Below are 17,364 nucleotides of genomic sequence, written 5' to 3' on the forward strand. Positions count from 1 at the left end.
GTTTCTTGCATCCCTGGAAGGGCTGGAGGAAGAGGATCCCGTCCTGGACTGACTCCCTGTTTCAGCCAACCCCACCCTGCCTCAAGGCCTCTGCTGCCCGGCTGAGTGATTCTGATGATGGACAGGCTGGACAGCACAGGATCCTTGTCCAAGTCCCTCCTGAGACTTCTTTGCCCTCCTGTCACATCCACACCTGTGTGGGTCTCTTCTCTGAGCGAGGAATTAGAGCCAAGGGGACTGGTAAAGCTTACGGAGTGCTCAGACTCGCTCTCTGAGGGCAGAGTCCAAGCTGCGGGGTTCCCCACTGTATCCCCCAGTGCCCACACAGCCTGGCAGGTGGACGGAACTCAGCAGACCTTCATTGAGTGGATGAACATTTCCCATCGGTGAGAAGAGAGCACAGCAGGTTTCTCAAAGGTTCTGCCCACTTCTCGCCAGCCTAACAGGGAGGGGCCTAGCAGGAAGAGGTGAGAACTCTGCCCCACCAAGGCTGGAAGCCAGCAGCCCGGCGCTGGAAGCTTGTGCTTCTGCCTGGGCGTCACCAGCAGGCCCTTCTTCTCAGAGGAGGGTATTGAGACATTCCTTCTGGCCTCAAAGAAGCATTAACGAACCCATCCCTTTGCTCAGCCTGCTGCTACTGCTTGGCTGAAGGAGGCAGCACCGTGTTGGGACGCAGAGCATACGAGTGCTGGCTTTGCCCCCTGACTCCCAGGTGGCCTTGGTTTGTCCACATGTACAGCAGGGGTCGGGAGTCAAGGTCATAGAATCCTAAGGCTTCTGAGACCAGACAGGTTACACAATGAGAGAGGGCGGGGAAGGGAAGGGAAGAGCACACGTGCCTGTAAGGACCAGCTCCAGCCAGCGGTCACCTGGGCTGGACCATAGGCCTGGACTGTTGACCCAGGCTATTGACCTGCTCATTCAAGGCAGCTTAGAAACATGGATCGTTATGTGAAATCTCTCAGCTTTAAAAAGTTGTGGGTTGGTTGGTTGGTTTGCTTTAATGCTGAGGCCCAGACAGAACACTTTTGTGTTGTGAAATTGGCTGACGGCCCCCAGTTTGCAACCACTGGGCCAGACCCCAGCCAAGCAGGTTTGGGATTTGGTAATTGTTCCTGCAGATCTGGGTGCTTATCAAGTATGCCTAAGAAGAGGAGGCCCTAGTCCAGCCCCTTGGTGGGCTCAGAGAGAAGGGCCTCGCCTGAGCTAGAAAGCGACCAGAATCTAAGACTGGATTCCAGGCTCCGGTTCTCTTTCCCCCGAAAAGGAGAACTGGGAGCATAGCGGTCAGAGCACAGACCATGCATCCAGCTGACCTCGCCGAACACCTGAACGGGTGTGGGACTTAGATCACTTAACCTTCCCACGTGTCAGGTCCTTCTGTACACAGTGCCTGCTTGAAAGGGGTGAGGATCCAGTGAGTAAGCACAGCAAACTCCTGGCACCATGAATGCCCATAGAATGTCACTGACTGTTCCCCACCAGGCAGGGCTGGACCACATGGGATGCCTCTTACCAGGGCTCTCCTCTTGAAAGCAAGGCAGCCTGGGAAAGGAGGAGCAAGATGCTGCATTCGGAAGTCATGTTTATTCAGTGTCTCCCAATATACTGACCAAGACTTCCATCTGAGAGGGGAGAAGATGGAGAAGCCGGCAGAGAAGCAGCGAGAACCCTTTTTGTGGCTGTGAGGCTGCCTCTTGGGGGAGGTTGTGTTGGGGCAGGGAGAAGCAGAGAGAGGTGTCGGGAAGGGCACCTAGCCCGGGCTCAAGCTGCCCGGCAACCACCTCGTGCCCACCTGTCTGCAGAGACACCGACATGAAGGAGACCCTGGAGGAGAGACATGGCTTCCCTGTTGAGGCCAGGCGGTCGGGCGAGGCGCTGGCGTTGGTGGCCTGCAGCTTCACCCAAGAGCGGACGTGTCCCCGCCCTGAGAGGGCCTTTAGATGTACAGTGGGGGGAAGGGCAGCTCGGGGGTTGGCTGGAGCCTGCAGAGGATGGGGAGGGAGAAGACCTTGAGGGGCCAGGAGCACTGTCCAGGGCCTCCAGGGCAGGCCTGTTCAGGAGCTGTCTGGGGCACACAACAACCCTGCCACCTACCAGTTATCTGGGCTCCAGACGGTGCCAGCGGCCTCCATGAGGTGGAAAGTGTAGGCCTGGCGCGAACGGTCAGAGAAATTCCGCTCGCTCTTGTGCACCACTTCTCCATGGATCAGGACGAGGGCCCCTGGCAGGGACACAGCAGGTCAGGAGAGCACTCGGGGCAAGAAGGGACATGGTGGGCAGTCCCCTCCCTCAAGCGGTGGTGTGGCTTCTTCGTCCCCCTCCTCATCCCGGGAACCTCAGGGGCCTGGAGTCTGCCCCCGGTTGGCAGCTGTGCGGTTGGACGTGGGTTCCGCCGGGATCAAGTCCTTCCACCGTGGCCCGCAAGCCTCGGCAGTGGCATTGCCTTCTGCGGCATTTCCAGAACCAGGCAGAAGCCAGCTGGGGCCTCACCTGGGAACACAGCGTTGGAACTCAGTTTCCCTTTTCTAAAAGAAAGGGTGTGGGACTTCCCTGGTAGTCCTGTGGTTAAGAATCTGCCTTCCCATGCAGGGGACGCAAGTTCAAGAAGCAGAGAAGCAGCTCCCCTGGCTGGGGAACTAAGATTTCCACATGCCCCAAGGCAGCTGCCTGCATGGCGCAACTCCTGAGCCCACACATCATAACTAACATCCAATGCAACCAAATAAATATTAACATAAAAATAAGAAATAAAAGGAAGTGTGTGCTGACAACCAGGATTTCTGAGCACTTGTGCACCATCTCACACATGACATCTCACTGGCTTCCCCACTTGATGTTTGGGGAAACAGGCTCAGAGGGTGTCAGTCATTTGCTCTTAGAGACAATCTGGAAGTAGCAGCATCTGGATTCCAGCCCAGCCTGGGGGACCCTGGTGTCAGTCACACAGCTTTCAGTCCTCGCAGTGCCCACCTGACCCCTCGTGCTGTGACTCCCCAGCCCTCAGGTCAGCTGGGTGGTCAGAGCAGGCACAGACCCCTGGGCATGGCCCCCAGGCCCTCCTCCCTGCCCTCTGCACCCGCCCCCTACCTCTCAGCACTGGTGTGGGCACAAAGAGGCTGTTACCCCGGATTGGCTCCGACCCGAGGAAGCTGGTGCCAGGCGCCGAGCCAGCAGGGGCCCGGACCATCCTTCTCGACACTCCACCTGCAGGCCAAAGTGGGGCCTTCAGCCTCTCTTGTTTCCAGGTCCTTCTCCCATGGGGGCGGGGGGCTTCCCAGGTGGCTCAGTGGTAAAGAACCCGCCTGCTGATGCAGGAGACACGGGTTCAGTCCCTGGGTTAGGAAGATCTGGAGTAGGCAATGGCAACCTGCTCCAGTATTCTTGCCTGAAAAATCCCATGGACAGAGGAGCCTGGTGGGCTATACTCCATGAGGTCGCAAAGAGTCGAACAGGATCGAACACGTACGCGCACACTCGTGGAGAGTGAGGACGAGTGAGCAGGCAGGGGCAGGTGGCCTCACCTCTGTGGGAGCCAGGGATGAACCAGAGGCAGCCGTTCTCCAGCATGGCATCTTCCAGGGCGATCCACAGGCCCAGCACCCGGCCCAGGGGCTCCGTGTACAGGAAGGAGGCGTCCTGGTGAGGGGTGACTGCAGCAGGCCCACCTGGGCATGAGAAGCCCCACCCCGCCTCACCTGGGCCCCGATTCTACTCACTCCTCAGTCCTCCCAGGGCCCTCCAGGCTTCCCAGGAGCAGTTAGAATCTACCCACTTCCTGGGCCGGAGACTCTGGGCAAGAGAGATCACCTCTCAAAACTTCAATTTCCTAAACCATAGAGCAGTCCCTATGATAACCTAATTTCGTGAGAGTGCTGAAGAATCCCATGAGACAATATGTGCTCGACGCTGTAACTGCAGCCTAAAGAGCAGCGGCTATTGTTTCATTGCAGCAGGTAACTCAAGCTGCTGTCCTTAGGCAGGGAGGGCACCTCGGCCACCAGGTGGCCCAGTGTAAGCCCCCAGGGGCGGAAGACTGAGAAGTTGAGTGCAAAGCAAGGGATGGACACAGCATCCCTCTTGTAAACAACCCCTGCGTGATGCTGGGGTCCAGGCCACTAAGGAAGACCACTCAACAGAGGAACTGAGTCTATAGTAACAAAAGTGGATGCTAGTCTCGCCAGAAGTGGGTGATAATCCTTTCCCGAGGAACTGTGCGCTTTCTGAACACCAAACTTTAAGAGGGGCTTTGACAATCCAGTGTCCAAACAAAGGTGTCCTAATGGTGGGGGCCCCAAAACACTGGGAGGAGGAAAGGCTGAAGGAGCTGGGGGTGCCGGATTAAGCAGAGACGGCTCAGGGAGAGGGTGGTCACCTCTGGGAGACTGTCCTTGGGCTTGATGGTGGAGAGGAGGGGGCCTCACAAAGGAAAGACTTGGGCTTGTGCAGGAAGGGAAGAGCTGCCTGCAGGGGAGTGAGCCCTCTGTCACTGGAGGTATGTGAGAGAAGGGGATCATCGCCCAGGAGGGAGGTGGGAAAGGGTAGCTGTGATTCCAGCAGGTGTGTAATCAGATCAGCAATTTCTATGCTGAATCAGCCCTCCAGGGAACTTGGTAAAATACAGATTCCCAGGCCCTTGGTTCCCTCAAGATCTCAGGGAATGGGGCCCAGGAATTTGTATTTTTAAACCACAAGGGGTTGCTGCCAGGTTTGGGAACCACTGTGTCAAGGACTCCGGGACACCACCCCCCCCACCAGTTCACTCTGGAAGTAGCAGAGGAGGCTGGTCCTTCGGGGGCCCTGACAATGATTGATGTCCCAGATCTCCAGCCACGACCTTTGCCGGGGCCCCCAGCCTGCTCTTGGCTCACCTTCACCTCCGAAGTGAGGTTGCTGCAAAAGAGAGGAGGGGCCAGGTGAGAGCAGGGAGGTGCCGGGGGGGGGGGGCTGCTCTGAGTCATCTCAGTGGGATGCTCCTGCCCCCGCCACAGGTGTTCCTCTCCCAGGCTTCCCCGTCGGCAACCAGCATCTACTGTGCCAGCCCAGGAGGGCTGCAGAGAGAAAAACAACCCTGCCTGGCAGGGAGCGTCCAGTCTGAACACGCCTCCTCCAAGACACCTTCAGACTTCTCTGGGAAGAGAAGACTCACGTGCCTAACAAGAACGAAAGGCAGGGGGCTTCCCCTGTGGTCAGGTGGTTAAGAACCCACCTTTCAATGGGGAGGATGTAGGTTTGATCCCTGCTTAGGGAACTAAGATTCCACATGCCACCGAGCAACTAAGCCCACGCACTGCAACTACTCGGCCCATGTGCCACAATAAAGACTTGATGCAGCCAAAAATAAAATTAGTTTTTTTTTTCTTTTTTTTTGTTTTTTTTTTTTTTAAAAAGACACAAGGCAGAAGTGAGGGCAGCGGGAGATATTGGGGCCCAGACCAGCAGTTAAGCCTCTAAGCTTCAGGGTCAAAGATGAGTCCTCTTCCCCAGGGAGTTGGAAGGCTTCTTGGAGGAGGTGGCACTGAGCTGGGCCTTGAAAGCTGGAAGCAAGGCATTTCAATAGCCAACAAAGGGAGGAGGCAGCCCTCAGGGCCCCTTCCCTTCTGCTGCCAAATTGTAACTGAGCGCCAAGGAAGTGCCAGGTATCCTAGCCAGGGGAAACCAATTCCCATGTTCTCTTGCCCACTGAATAGTAATTCTTTGGGGAGACAGCTTGTGGCCCTTGTAAGGAGGGGCTGGTTTAAGCACTGTGCCCATTTTACAGAGGATAAGCTGAGGCCTGAGGAGGACAGGGCACTCACCTTAAAGATATACATGCTCTGCACCACCACAGGCATCTGGAGGCCCAGACTTCTGGCCAAAGCCTGGAAGGGGGCAGAGGTCACACAGCCAGCCTGCCCACACTCACATCTGACCTACCTGCCCACCCTCGAAGACACCTCTGCTCACCTGCACCTTGGGGGAGTGTGTGACGCATCTGAAGATGGGGTCATGGGCATGCAGGGCTGCGGGACAAAGGTGAGATGAAGAGCCAGTCCCCAGGCCCCAGGCCCTCCCGGGCCTAGGCCTGCGCACCCAGGATCAGGCTTCACTCTGATGTTCTCCGCTATTTTCTGTGCATTAAGCTTTCTGCTTGTTTATAACCGAGGAGTGGAGAGCAGGGCCCAAGAGGGAGCCTGCACCCAGAAATGCCATCTGTTGGGCTACTAACTTACTGAGTGCTTTGGAGGAAGGCCCCCCAACTCTTCAGACCTTAGGTTCCCCCAAGGCCCTGCTTACCATGGCCAATTTTGTTGATAGATTTCTCTGGTGGGACCAGGAAATTTCCTGTGGCACAAAGAACAGTCAAGGCAGAAGAACTGGAATCCAGCTACCCGCAGACAGCTGGCCTCAGTGCACCAACCCCCCAACCCCAGGGGGACAGACACCCAAATCCAGCCAGTCTAGGGCGCCAGTTCCAAACCTTGTTTATCAAAGACGCCTTTCTCAAAGAAGAATCGAATCTTGTCACCGCTGCTTAAGAAATAGTCTGTGCTGCCCTGTGGAGAGGGGACATCAGAGGGACTGAGAGAGCATCCCAGGGTCACAGGTGGGCCTGGCAGAGAGGGAAGAGGATTCAGATGCCCCCAACCCTGCACCCAGCACAGAGCTGCAGACTCCACTAATGCTTCTCAGACTTGTTCACTGCAACACAGACAGTGAACTGGAAACCTGAGGGCCTGACAGCCCAGTCTGAGCTATAAGCACGGAATTTTTTTGAAATCTTTTTTTTTTTTTCTTCTTTTTTTTTGAGCTCAGATCAAGTGTAGAAACCTTCACAGTTATAAAGGTCCATAGTAATAAAACCTTTTCATCATTGCTCAGAACTCATCAGCCTTTCATACACACACACACACACACACACACACACTCACCCATCAATAAAGTTCTCAGTAATCTACTGTCACCTTTACTCACACACAAACACAAACACACTTTATTTTAAATTCTTTAGCTTCTCAGAACTACAGAGATCATGTATCAGGTAGACTAAAAAGTCTTCTGATGCTCAGATTTGGCTATTTTCATCATTGATCCACTTCAGTAAGAGCAGATCTCAGAGAATGAAATCTTTTTTTAAAATTAATTAATTAATTTGTCTGCACCGGGTCTTAGTTGTAACACACGGGATCTTTTTTCTAGTTGTGGTATGCGGGCTCTTAGTTGTGGAATGTGGGATCCTAGTTCCTTGACCAGGGATTGAACCTGGGCCCCCTGCATGGGGAGCATGGAATCTTACTACTGGACCATCAGGAAGTCCCCCTGAAAACCTCTTAATAAATCACATGACTCATACCCGATAATGGCATGATCAAACAGGCCTGGTTCCCAGGGAGCTCTGGGCCACCTGGGAAACCCTGGAGTTAAAATACTGGGGTTCAAATCCCAGCTCTGCCACTGATGGGCTGTGACCACAATCACATTACTGAACCTCTCTGGGTTTGGTTTCCTCATAAAATACACAGGCTCTTAAAGGCACCTACCTCATAGGGTGTTGGAGCAATTATGTTGTTCAGTTGGTGACTGAACAACAGCAACATATATAAAGCACTAGAACAGTTGCTTGGAATGTTGTGTCATGTGAATATCTGCCCCTTATTATTAGTATTATTATTATCATTGGGCTTCCAGGTGGTGCAGTGGTAAGGAATTCACCTGCCAGTGCAGGAGATGTGGGTTCAATCCCTGAGTGGGGAAAGATCTCCTGGAGAAAGAAATAATGGCAACCCACTCCATTATTCTTGCCTAGAAAATCCCATGGACAGAGGAGCCTGGCAGGCTACAGTTCATGGGGTCACAAACAGTCGGACATGACTGAGCATGTACATGCACACACACACACACATCCGGCTCTAAAACAGTCCTTGGAATGTGGTGTCATGTGAATATCTGCCTTTATTATTATAGAAAACACTCAGTGAGGGCATGGATAAATGCTCTATAAATATAAGCTATTACTAATATTTTTCTTAATAACTGTTCCTTGTTAATTTTAATATCATATTTCAAATTTCTTAGCATCATATGAAAATTATGCTCCAGGAAGATGTCCCATGTTTTCCTTGTGGCTTTGGTCACACATGATCACCATGCCATATATATATGAACACACACAATGAAAAGTAAAAGTGAAAGTGTAAGTTGTTCAGTTGTGTCCAACTCTGCAACCCCATGGACTGTAGCCTGCCAGGCTCCTCTGCCCATGGAATTCTCCAGACAAGGATACTGGAGTGGGTTGCCAACTCCAGGGGATCTTCCTGACCCAGGGATCAAACCCCAGTGTCCGGCATCGTGGGCAGATTCGTTACTATCTGAGCCACCAGGCAAGCCCATACACGATACACATATGTACATAATCTTCCTTCCAGGTAGGGGCATTGGTGTCACCCAACTGTGCTTATGTCACCACGGAAGGAAGATTGTATATACACAACACACACACATATATAATCTTCCTCCCTGCATGGTGACTTAAGGACAGTTGAGTGATGCCCTGACCTGGGTTCCCAGGTGGCACAGCCCCACCTCCCCCTCACCTGAACACATCTGCTATCGCAGGTGCCTGCCTGGCTCAACTCGGTGACTCATTGTGGTTCTCTGAAAACTTTGAAAGCTTCCCACTGAACACTGAAAGGTTTATTCCAACATTCTCAGCTCCTCTGTACTAGGATCAGAGTGAGGGAAACAAGTCTGTGAAGCATAATTGCTAATAATATTAAAGACAGTGATGCTACATGAGTGTCAACGTTGTTACTTTAACTCAGTAATTCACAAAGGAACCAGCTACATGTTCAAAGGAGAATCCCAAGAACCACACAAATAGAGGCAATGAGAAACGCTGAAATGAATTTACAGATCAATGCAAAACCGATATAGCCACAGAGGCAACCAATAATTGCATCCTGCCAGACCCAGTTCATGCCCATTTCTATGGACAAGTATCATGTGAGTGATCACACAACTTGCAGAATTGTCAACTCAAAAAACAATGAAAAGTGCAGGTAAGCTGGAAAGGAGAGTTGAACAGGACACCTGCCAATCTTTTTTAATATCCATTGCAAAGTCTTTCACAATATCAGTAGTGAATATTGAGGATGTACTGGATACCAATGCAGCCAAATGAAACTGACTGTTAGGAGCAAAGCTGTCATCCTATAAAGCCCCTTTCCTTCTGAAGTCCCCATTCTCTGCGTGGCGTAGTAAGCTTTCCAGTCATTGTAATTCCCTTTAAGCCCACCAGATGGCAGAAGATCATTGCCATGAGTAAGAGGGAGGCCCCATTATAGAGCCTGGACCACAACTTGTTTTGTTGTTATTTATGTATTTATTTGGCTGTGCCGGGTGTTTAGTTGTGGCATGCAGGATCATCCATGTTTGTTGCAGCATGCAGATTCTTTAGTTGCAGCATGTGGGATCTAGTTCCCTGACCAGGGATGGAACCTGGGGCCCCTGCATTGCTAGTATAAAGTCTTAGCCACTGGCCCCACCAGGGAAGTCCCTGGACTGCAGCTTTGGCTTGAGGGCCCAGCAGCAGGCAGGCTCATAAAATCAGACTATGAAAAGTTACAAGAACTGTGTGGGAGAACCCCCGGGTCTCAACTTATCCATCTCAAACTGTACGGAGTCCCATTAGGTCACAGGGATCCAGGTGGGGTGGGGCGGGGCGGGACAAGCAGAGTTCCTAGTCTCACTGGGAGATGACTAACCCAGGTAGGCCCATCAAAATCATCAGACTTGTTCTGGGTTGTGGCCACAAAGTGGTCCTTTGTGATAGGAAAACTTCTAAGGAAGTACAGCAGATCAGTGACAACATGAACTTGGTATCAGGCAAATCTGGGTTTAAGTTCTGGCTCTATTAGTGATTAACTGTGTAGTTTGGGACATGTGAACTGAACTTCAATTATCCTTAATTTATCTGTCAAATGGGGGCAATAATGTTGACTTTATAAATTCATAGTAGGGAGTGAAGGAAATAGGCAAAGAAGACACAGTCTGGAGCCTTGAGAAAGTTCAAGGCCTGACTCAGTGTCAGAATGAGCCGATGGGGGGGACTCCGCTGGCGGCTCCTTGTTAAGTGTCTGAGCTCCCACTGCAGGGGGTACAGGTTCTATCCCTGGTTGGGGAACTAAGAGCTGAGCAGTGCTGCATGGCCACAAAAAATGAACCCATGGGCCTTGGGACCTGATGTTTCCAGGCTTCACCGCCCATCAGAGACCAGGTCCCATCCCCACCTGCTCCAGGTACTCACCTGGGCGTGCAGCTGCTCCTCCTCCTGGGTAGAAAATTCCGTGCGACAGTGGAGAGGGACATCCATCTTGGCCACAATCTCACCAATCCTCCGCTGCATGGCCTCACACTCATCTGCAGACAGGAACCCTTCCAGCACCAGGAATCCATCCTCCTGAAACTGCAGGCAGACAGGCAGGAGACTCAGGCTTCCCCCCACCCTCAAACGTCCTTCATGAGGACTGATTTGACCCCTCCCCAAACCAGAAGCCGTCTGAAGGCAGGACCTAGCATCTCGTTCATTGCTCTGCCCCATCCCTGGCCATGGTGCCTACGTCCAGTGAAGGGCAGTGAGTGTTGGCTGCTTGAATGAAGGGGAGTGGAAGCAGAGATGTCCCACTGTAACCCTCCAGTGGGCTTCAGTCACATAGGGATACAACCTCCTTCATTTATCCAACCACCATTGACTGTGCGTCTACCGTGCACCAGACATGGCTTTAGGAGCTATAGATTCAGTCATGAGCAAGGCATCCATGATGCCTGCCTCCCTAAACCTGGTCTAAGAAAGGAGATAGACATCCAACAAACCAGCATACAGGGGAATCTATTACACAAAGTATGCTTTATCTCCCTGAAATACAACACAGGTGATAGAAAAATATTTACTGACATGGGAATATGTTCTAGATATAGTGTGAGATTAGAAAAAAAAAGTCAAGGGACTTCCCTGGTGGTTCAGTGGCTAAGACTCCCTGCTCCCAATGCAGGGGGGCCCCGGTTCAATCTTTGGTCAGGGAACTAGATCCCACATCCCACAGAACTAAGGGTTCACATGCTACAACTAAAGATCTTTGCATACCACATAAGAAGACAGAAGATCTTGAGTGCTTTGACTAAAACCCAGCCCAGCTAAATAAATAAATGTACTGAAGAGTCAACTCACTGGAAAAGATCCTGAGGCTGGGAAAGATTGAGGGCAGGTGGAGAAGGGGATGACACGATGAGGTGGTTGGATGGCATCACTGACCCAATGGACAGGAGTTCGAGCAAGCTCTGGGAGACAGTGAAGGACAGGGAAGCCTGGCGTGCTGCAATCCATGGGATTACAAAGAGTTGGACATGACTGAGGGACCGAAGAACAACAAAAAAGCCAAATACAAATTAGTATTCTAATTTGTGAGAACTTGGGCAAGTGCTGTCCAGTGGGGTCACACCTGTCCTTCCACAGAGGGTTGCATGAAGGCCCAGTGGACAGCAGGAGTTCTAGGTCCCAGTACTGTTCCTGGAACATAGTAGGAGCATAGGGAAACGTGTTGAATGGGCAGTTCTACCATCTGTAAGAATACACGGAAGAACTATACAAAAAAGTTCTTAATGACCCAGATAATCACGATGGTGTGGTCAGACATCCTGGAATGCAAAGTCAAGTGGGCCTTAGCAAGCATTACATGAACAAAGCTAGTGGAGGTGATGGAATTTCAGTTGAGCTATTTCAAATTCTAAAAGATGATGCTGTGAAAGTGCTGCATTCAATATGCCAGCAAATTTGGAAAACTCAGCAATAGCCACAGGACTGGAAAAGGTCAGTTTTCATTCCAATCCCAAAGAAAGGCAATGCCTAGGAATGTTAAAACTACCATACAACTGTGCTCATTTCACATACTAGAAAGGTAATATTCAGAATTCTTCAAGCTAGACTTCAACAGTCTATGAACCGAGAACTTCCAGATATATAAAGTGAATTTAGAAAAGGCAGAGGAACCAGAAATCAAATGGCCAACATCTGTTGGATCATAGAAAAAGCAAAGGAATTCCAGAAAAACATCTGCTTCATTGACCACACTAAAGCCTTTGACTGTGTTGATCACAACAAACTGTGGAAAACTCTTAAAGAGATGGGGATATCAGACCACCTTACCTGCCTCCTGAGAAATCTGTGTGCAGGTCAAGAAGCAACAGTTAGAACTGGACATGGAACAATAGACTGGTTCCAAATTGGGAAAGGAGCATGTCAAGGCTGTATATTGTCACCCTGCTTATTTAACTTACATAAAGAATACATCATGTGAAATGCCAAGCTGGATGAATCACAAGCTGGAATCAAGATTTGCTATTCAGTCCCTCAGTCATGTCAGACTCTGTGATCCCATGGACTGCAGCACACCAAGCTTCCCTGTCCACCATCTCCTGGAGCTTGTTCAAATTCACGTCCATTGAGTCAGTGACGCCATGCAACCATCTCGTCTTCTGTCATCCCCTTCTCCTCCTGCCTTCAATCTTTCCCAGCATCAGGGTCTTTTCTAATGAGTCAGCTGATTACCAGGAGAAATATCAACAACCTCACATATGCAGGTGATACCACTCTAATGGCAGAAAGTGAAGAGGAATTAAAGAGCTTCTTGATGAGGGTGAAAGAAGAGCGTGAAAAAACAGGCTTAACACTCAACATTCAAAAAACTAAGATCAATGGCATCTAGTCAGTCCCTATGACTTCTTTGCAAATAGAAGGGGGAAAAGTGGAAACAATGACATATTTTATTTTCTTGGGCTCCAAAATCACTGTGGATGGTGACTGCAGCCATGAAATTAAAAGATGTTTGCTCTTTGGAAGAAAAGCAATGACAAACCTAAACAGTATGTTAAAAAGCAGAGACAGCACTTTGCGGACAAAGGTCCGTCTAGTCAAATCTACAGTTTTTCCAGTAGTCACGTCTGGATGTAAGAGTTGGACCAGAAAAAAGGCTGAGCACCCAAGAATTGATGGTTTCAAATTGTGGTGCTGGAGAAGACTCTTGAGGGGGCCTTGGACAACAAGGAGATCAAACAATCCTAAAGGAAGCCAACCCTGAATGTTCATTGGAAGGACTGATGCTGAAGCTGAAGCTCCAATACTTTGGCCACCTAATACAAACAGCTGACTCATTAGAAAAGATCCTGATGCTGGGAAAGATTAAAGACAGGAGGAGAAGGGAATGACAGAGGATGAGATGGTTGGATGGCATCACCAACTCAATGGACATAAGTTTGAGCAAGCTCCAGGATATAGTGAAGAACAGAGAAGCCTGGTGTGCTGCAGTCCATGGGGTCACAGAGTCGGACACAACCTAGTCAGACACAACAACAATTGTGATGGACCTTTTATTTGGCCCCACAGTACGGCTTCCGGGATCTTAATTCCCAGTCCCAGCATCAAACCTGTGCCCTCCGCAGTGGAAGGGCCAAGTCTTAAGGACGGGACCACCGGAGAATTCCCCGGACCTTTCAGCGATTCAAGGGCTGTGTACCAAAGTAATGTCTCAGCGTAGGCAATGTATGCGTGTGTGTTCAGTCGCTTCAGTGGTGTCTGACCCTTTGCGACCCTGTGGACTGTGCGGCTCACCAGGCTCCTCTGTCCATGGGATTCTTCAGGCAAGAATACTGGAATGAGTTGCCATTTCCTTCTCAAGGAAATGTATGGGATGTTTTCATTTCTTTTTTTGAGATTTTCTGTAATTTTTTTTTTTTCCTCTTGCCACCAGGAAAAAACCACAAGGGTCAGGTTTTTTCAAACGTCTCCGTCGCTCTAATTCCCAAGGCTTAGCTCTTTCCAGGTGGCGCTAGTGGTAAAGAACCCGCCTGCCAATGCAGGAGACTTAAGAGACTCCGGTCGGATCCCTGGGTCCGGAAGACCCTCTGGGGGAGGGCATGGCAACCTACTCCAGTATTCTTGCCTGGAGAATCCCACGGACAGAGGAGCCTGGCGGGATACGGTCCACAGGGTCGCAAATAGCACACAGGCACCCTGGAACGCCCGAGGCTGGTTCCGCAGCCTGGCGCTTCGGGTTAGGGGTGGGATCAGCGGGCCCGCCCCCTCGTCGGTCCCGCCCCTTCCCAGACCCTCGCCCCCGCCCCCGCCCCCTCCCCCAGCTCTCAACACCCAGTGTTTTAGTTTGGTTTTGTCACCTACACGTTCCCACACCACCGCGGGTGCGGTGGCCTGGACGGCCCCTGGCTGTGTGTGCAGAAGTTAGGGGTCGTGGCTGTGAACCGACCACTCTGGGCTTCAAGTTCCTGTTCTGAAAAATACAAGAGGGCGGGGTCGAGTTTCCTGGACTATTTCAAGTTCTGAGGGGCCCCTTATCTGACCCTCGGGGTCTCCCAACCGGCAGGCCCCTACCTTCTGGAGCTGTGAGGGACTCAGGCAGGCCATGATGACCCAGGGCAAGGCGCAAGGGTGGCGGGTGGCTCTGGGTACCGAGGCCGAGGCAGGAGAGGAAAAAGTTCAGGAGGGGTGAGGGGCGGGAGCCTGGGAAGCCCAAGAACGATTAACCCTTCCCTGCCCAGAGAAAACTCCTGGCCTCCCGTCCTTCCCTGGCCTCACCTAGAGAAAACCCAACCTAGCCCCCAGCCCTTCTCTACACCACCCCGCACTGTCTCACTTCTGTCCTCCCGTGGGGCCGCCCTGGTCTCTGCCCCACACCCTGGGGCCATCCCTTGCCCCACCCCCCAGCTAATCCAAGATTAGCCAGTCCTGATCTCTACAAGGCTTTTACCTGAACTGTCTCCTTTCAATTTCTTTCCAGAAACTACTCCTGCTGGCTGTTTACAAGGTGCTATACAAGTTGTGTCCTAGCAGGGTCCTGGCAGGCAGGAGGACACCTGAGTCCCAGTCCAGGTGCCGCCACTGACTGGACCATCGGACCCACGCCTGCCCCTCTCCTGGGCGAGGATTAGACAGTGCCCAGGCCACCAGCTTAGACGGTGCGGCAGTCCATGGGGTCGCAAAGAGTCGGACAAGACTGAGCTACTGAAATGAACTGAGGCCACCAGTGGCAACGTGGGATGAGATGGAATGCGGGGTGGGTCTCAGCCGGCCAGCAGACAGGCTCCCAGTGAGTGGCTTTGCATTCCAAAGGTGGAAGAGGGCCTGGGGGAGGAGTGTCCACCCCCACCCTTGATCCCCCAAGACTCTCTAGGTCCTGAGAGGATTACTCATCTGTCTGCAGCTCTCAGCAAAGTCGAAGATAAAGGGGATCTAATGGGATGGGGGTGGGGGCTGGGCCTTCAGAATGAGGGAGAAGGAAGCCAGGCTTCCTGTTCCCCACCCTCAGGCCCGAGATGTTGGTGTCTGAGGCTGGCGGTCAGCACACCCACCCTTCCAGCCAGCCCTGCTCAACAGCTGACAGGGCCATTCTGAAAACTGGCTGCCGCTTCTGAAAACCAGCCACTGGCCTTCCCCGAAGTGACGCTTCCTGAATGGCGAAGGGACAGAGTGTCTCGGGAGTGAGCGTGGGGACACTGCTCAGCCCTTGGGGGCCTCGGCCCTGAGTCAAGTCCTGCTTTCTGGGCCACCACAATGGGAGTAGCTGCCTGGGCCCTGCTTCCCCAGAGCAGAGAGCTGGGGGAGGGGCGCCCCCCCTCCCCGCAGGCTTCTGAGGCTAGAGGGTGTGAGGTACCCTAAGGACAGGCTGGTGAGGAAGACACAAGAGAGAACCCTTTGGGGAAACACAGCCAAGACTCTGCTCCCTCGAGGCAGGGAGAGATCCCAGCTGTTGCGGGCCCTTCCCAATCGGTTGCCCCCACAGATCCAGACAGACGCCCGCCGCCTTGTGCCAGGAACACAGAGGGTCCCCCTATAGTGCTCTTGGGGAACCGCCCCCCCCCCCCCAGCAGCCTGACCAGGATGTTATCATGCCCCTGGCCTTACTTTCCCATCCGCAGTTTTGGGGACAGCAGGAGTGCCTCCCGGACACTTGGCAAGTGCCACAAGCTGTTCGTTAGCAGGAGCTGTTCTGGGTGGAATGTGAAGGTATTTTTAGTTTATTTTTTGAACGTCCTCAAGTTTTCAAAAAAAAATTTTCAAAATTGCTGTTATAATCAGAGAGAAAAGGCCACCAGTGTGGTTTTAAGTCGAGTGAAGAGCCCTGGGTTGGGGGAAGGTGTAGGGCTGGGCCTCCCTGTGATTTGTCCATTCATTCTGCTCAGGCTTTGGGAAGTGGGTGGGTGGTGTTTCCACACAGCTGTTTTTTTCCAAAACCTAACTAGCTCCAGATCGGGGGCTGGGCCACCCCAGAGCTGAGGCAGGAGCACTGTGGGAGAGGTACCAGACCAGACAGGCGAGGGAGACCTCCACTCCTGAGATACAGGAGAGTGTGGTAGGGGGTCACAGCCCACTGCTCAAAAATCCCACGTCACAAATCCCATGACAGAGATAGAAGGGAAGACTCCTGACTCACTCCTGAGGTCACCTGTGGGGGGCGGAGTGGTCAAAGTCCATGTGAGGAGGACATACTCTGGTGTGTTCCCGCGTTGCCCAAGCAGCAGCTAAGGCCTCATGGTTAAGGCCAAGGTCAGACACAATGGCCGTTTTTCTTCACCAAAAGACCCCTGCCCCGGGGCCCACGTTGGCCCAGCAGGAGCATCACTGGTCCAGGAGGAAGACAGATGACTGACTGATTACCAGGAACCAGGCCCACTGCTGGAGTGGAGCACCTACCAGCAAAAGTGAAGGAATCCCCAGAACCATTCTCTGAGGTTGCCAACACCATCCTAACTGTATAAATGAGGGGACCAAGGACCACATCAAGTAAAGGGCAGAGCTAGGATCTGAGAGCAACTCTGCCCATCCCCCAAGCCTCTGCCCTTGACCCCAGCATGTGCCTTTAGCAAGTCCAGCCCAAAGGGGCTGTGAGCTGGGTCAGGACTGCCCACGGTGACTCTCGGGCCTGCCTCTGCAGAGCCCTGGAGACTGGTTGCTAAGAATTACAAGGAACCGAGGAAAGCAGCGTAGATGTGCCCAATGCACAGATGGGGACATGGAGGGCTCGGGAAGGGAGGGTCCGCCTAGCTTCACGCAGGGAATGCCTGAGTTGGGACAAGGACCCGAGCCTTCTGGCTCCCACTCCAGTCTTCCTTTCCCTCCCACCAAAGCTCACGAGGGCCCGAACCCTAGGCCCTGGCCGGCAGAGGACGCCTGGCTGCGGGATCCATGCCTGACGGGCAACAGGGGCTGTGTCCAGCGAGTGTCTGGTGGTAGCTGCCTCTGAGGGGCTTCTGGCTTCAGGGGGCAGGTAGGGAAGCAGAGTTCCTTATCTTCTCGGAGCCCAGAAACGGTCACTCCAC

The 17,364-nt window shown here is 52.4% G+C and overlaps 1 protein-coding gene and 2 non-coding genes across 3 annotated transcripts; all 3 read right to left on the reverse strand.

The window, feature by feature from the left end:
- Positions 1–1,568: 1,568 nt before the first annotated feature.
- On the reverse strand, positions 1,569–14,679 carry PHYHD1 (phytanoyl-CoA dioxygenase domain containing 1). Its single transcript, XM_043916668.1, has 11 exons — positions 14,420–14,679; positions 10,286–10,444; positions 6,461–6,536; positions 6,277–6,324; positions 5,947–6,002; positions 5,799–5,861; positions 4,872–4,893; positions 3,525–3,653; positions 3,091–3,207; positions 2,098–2,224; positions 1,569–1,985 (listed from the first exon to the last, which is right to left on the reverse strand). Exons 1-11 carry the CDS (start codon positions 14,450–14,452, stop codon positions 1,940–1,942), a joined length of 876 nt encoding a protein of 291 aa, XP_043772603.1. The 5' UTR covers positions 14,453–14,679; the 3' UTR covers positions 1,569–1,939.
- On the reverse strand, positions 6,787–6,859 carry LOC122704172. Its single transcript, XR_006343786.1, has one exon. It is a non-coding gene; the product is annotated as a small nucleolar RNA U2-30 (small nucleolar RNA).
- LOC122704173 lies at positions 6,994–7,073 on the reverse strand. The gene has a single exon (XR_006343787.1). It is a non-coding gene; the product is annotated as a small nucleolar RNA U2-19 (small nucleolar RNA).
- Positions 14,680–17,364: the final 2,685 nt, after the last annotated feature.

This window comes from Cervus elaphus, chromosome 11, assembly GCF_910594005.1.
Source record: "Cervus elaphus chromosome 11, mCerEla1.1, whole genome shotgun sequence".
NCBI classification, from domain to species: domain Eukaryota; kingdom Metazoa; phylum Chordata; class Mammalia; order Artiodactyla; family Cervidae; genus Cervus; species Cervus elaphus.

Excerpts from the sequence above, each read along its gene's own strand:
- PHYHD1 (XM_043916668.1), bottom strand. The coding sequence starts at position 14,452 with ATGGCCTGCCTGAGTCCCTCACAGCTCCAGAAG. Across the intron at positions 5,862-5,946 it reads CACACTCCCCCAAGGTGCAG|GCTTTGGCCAGAAGTCTGGG; the intron begins GTGAGCAGAGGT and ends GCCCCCTTCCAG. Across the intron at positions 4,894-5,798 it reads AGAGCATGTATATCTTTAAG|CAACCTCACTTCGGAGGTGA; the intron begins GTGAGTGCCCTG and ends TCTCTTTTGCAG.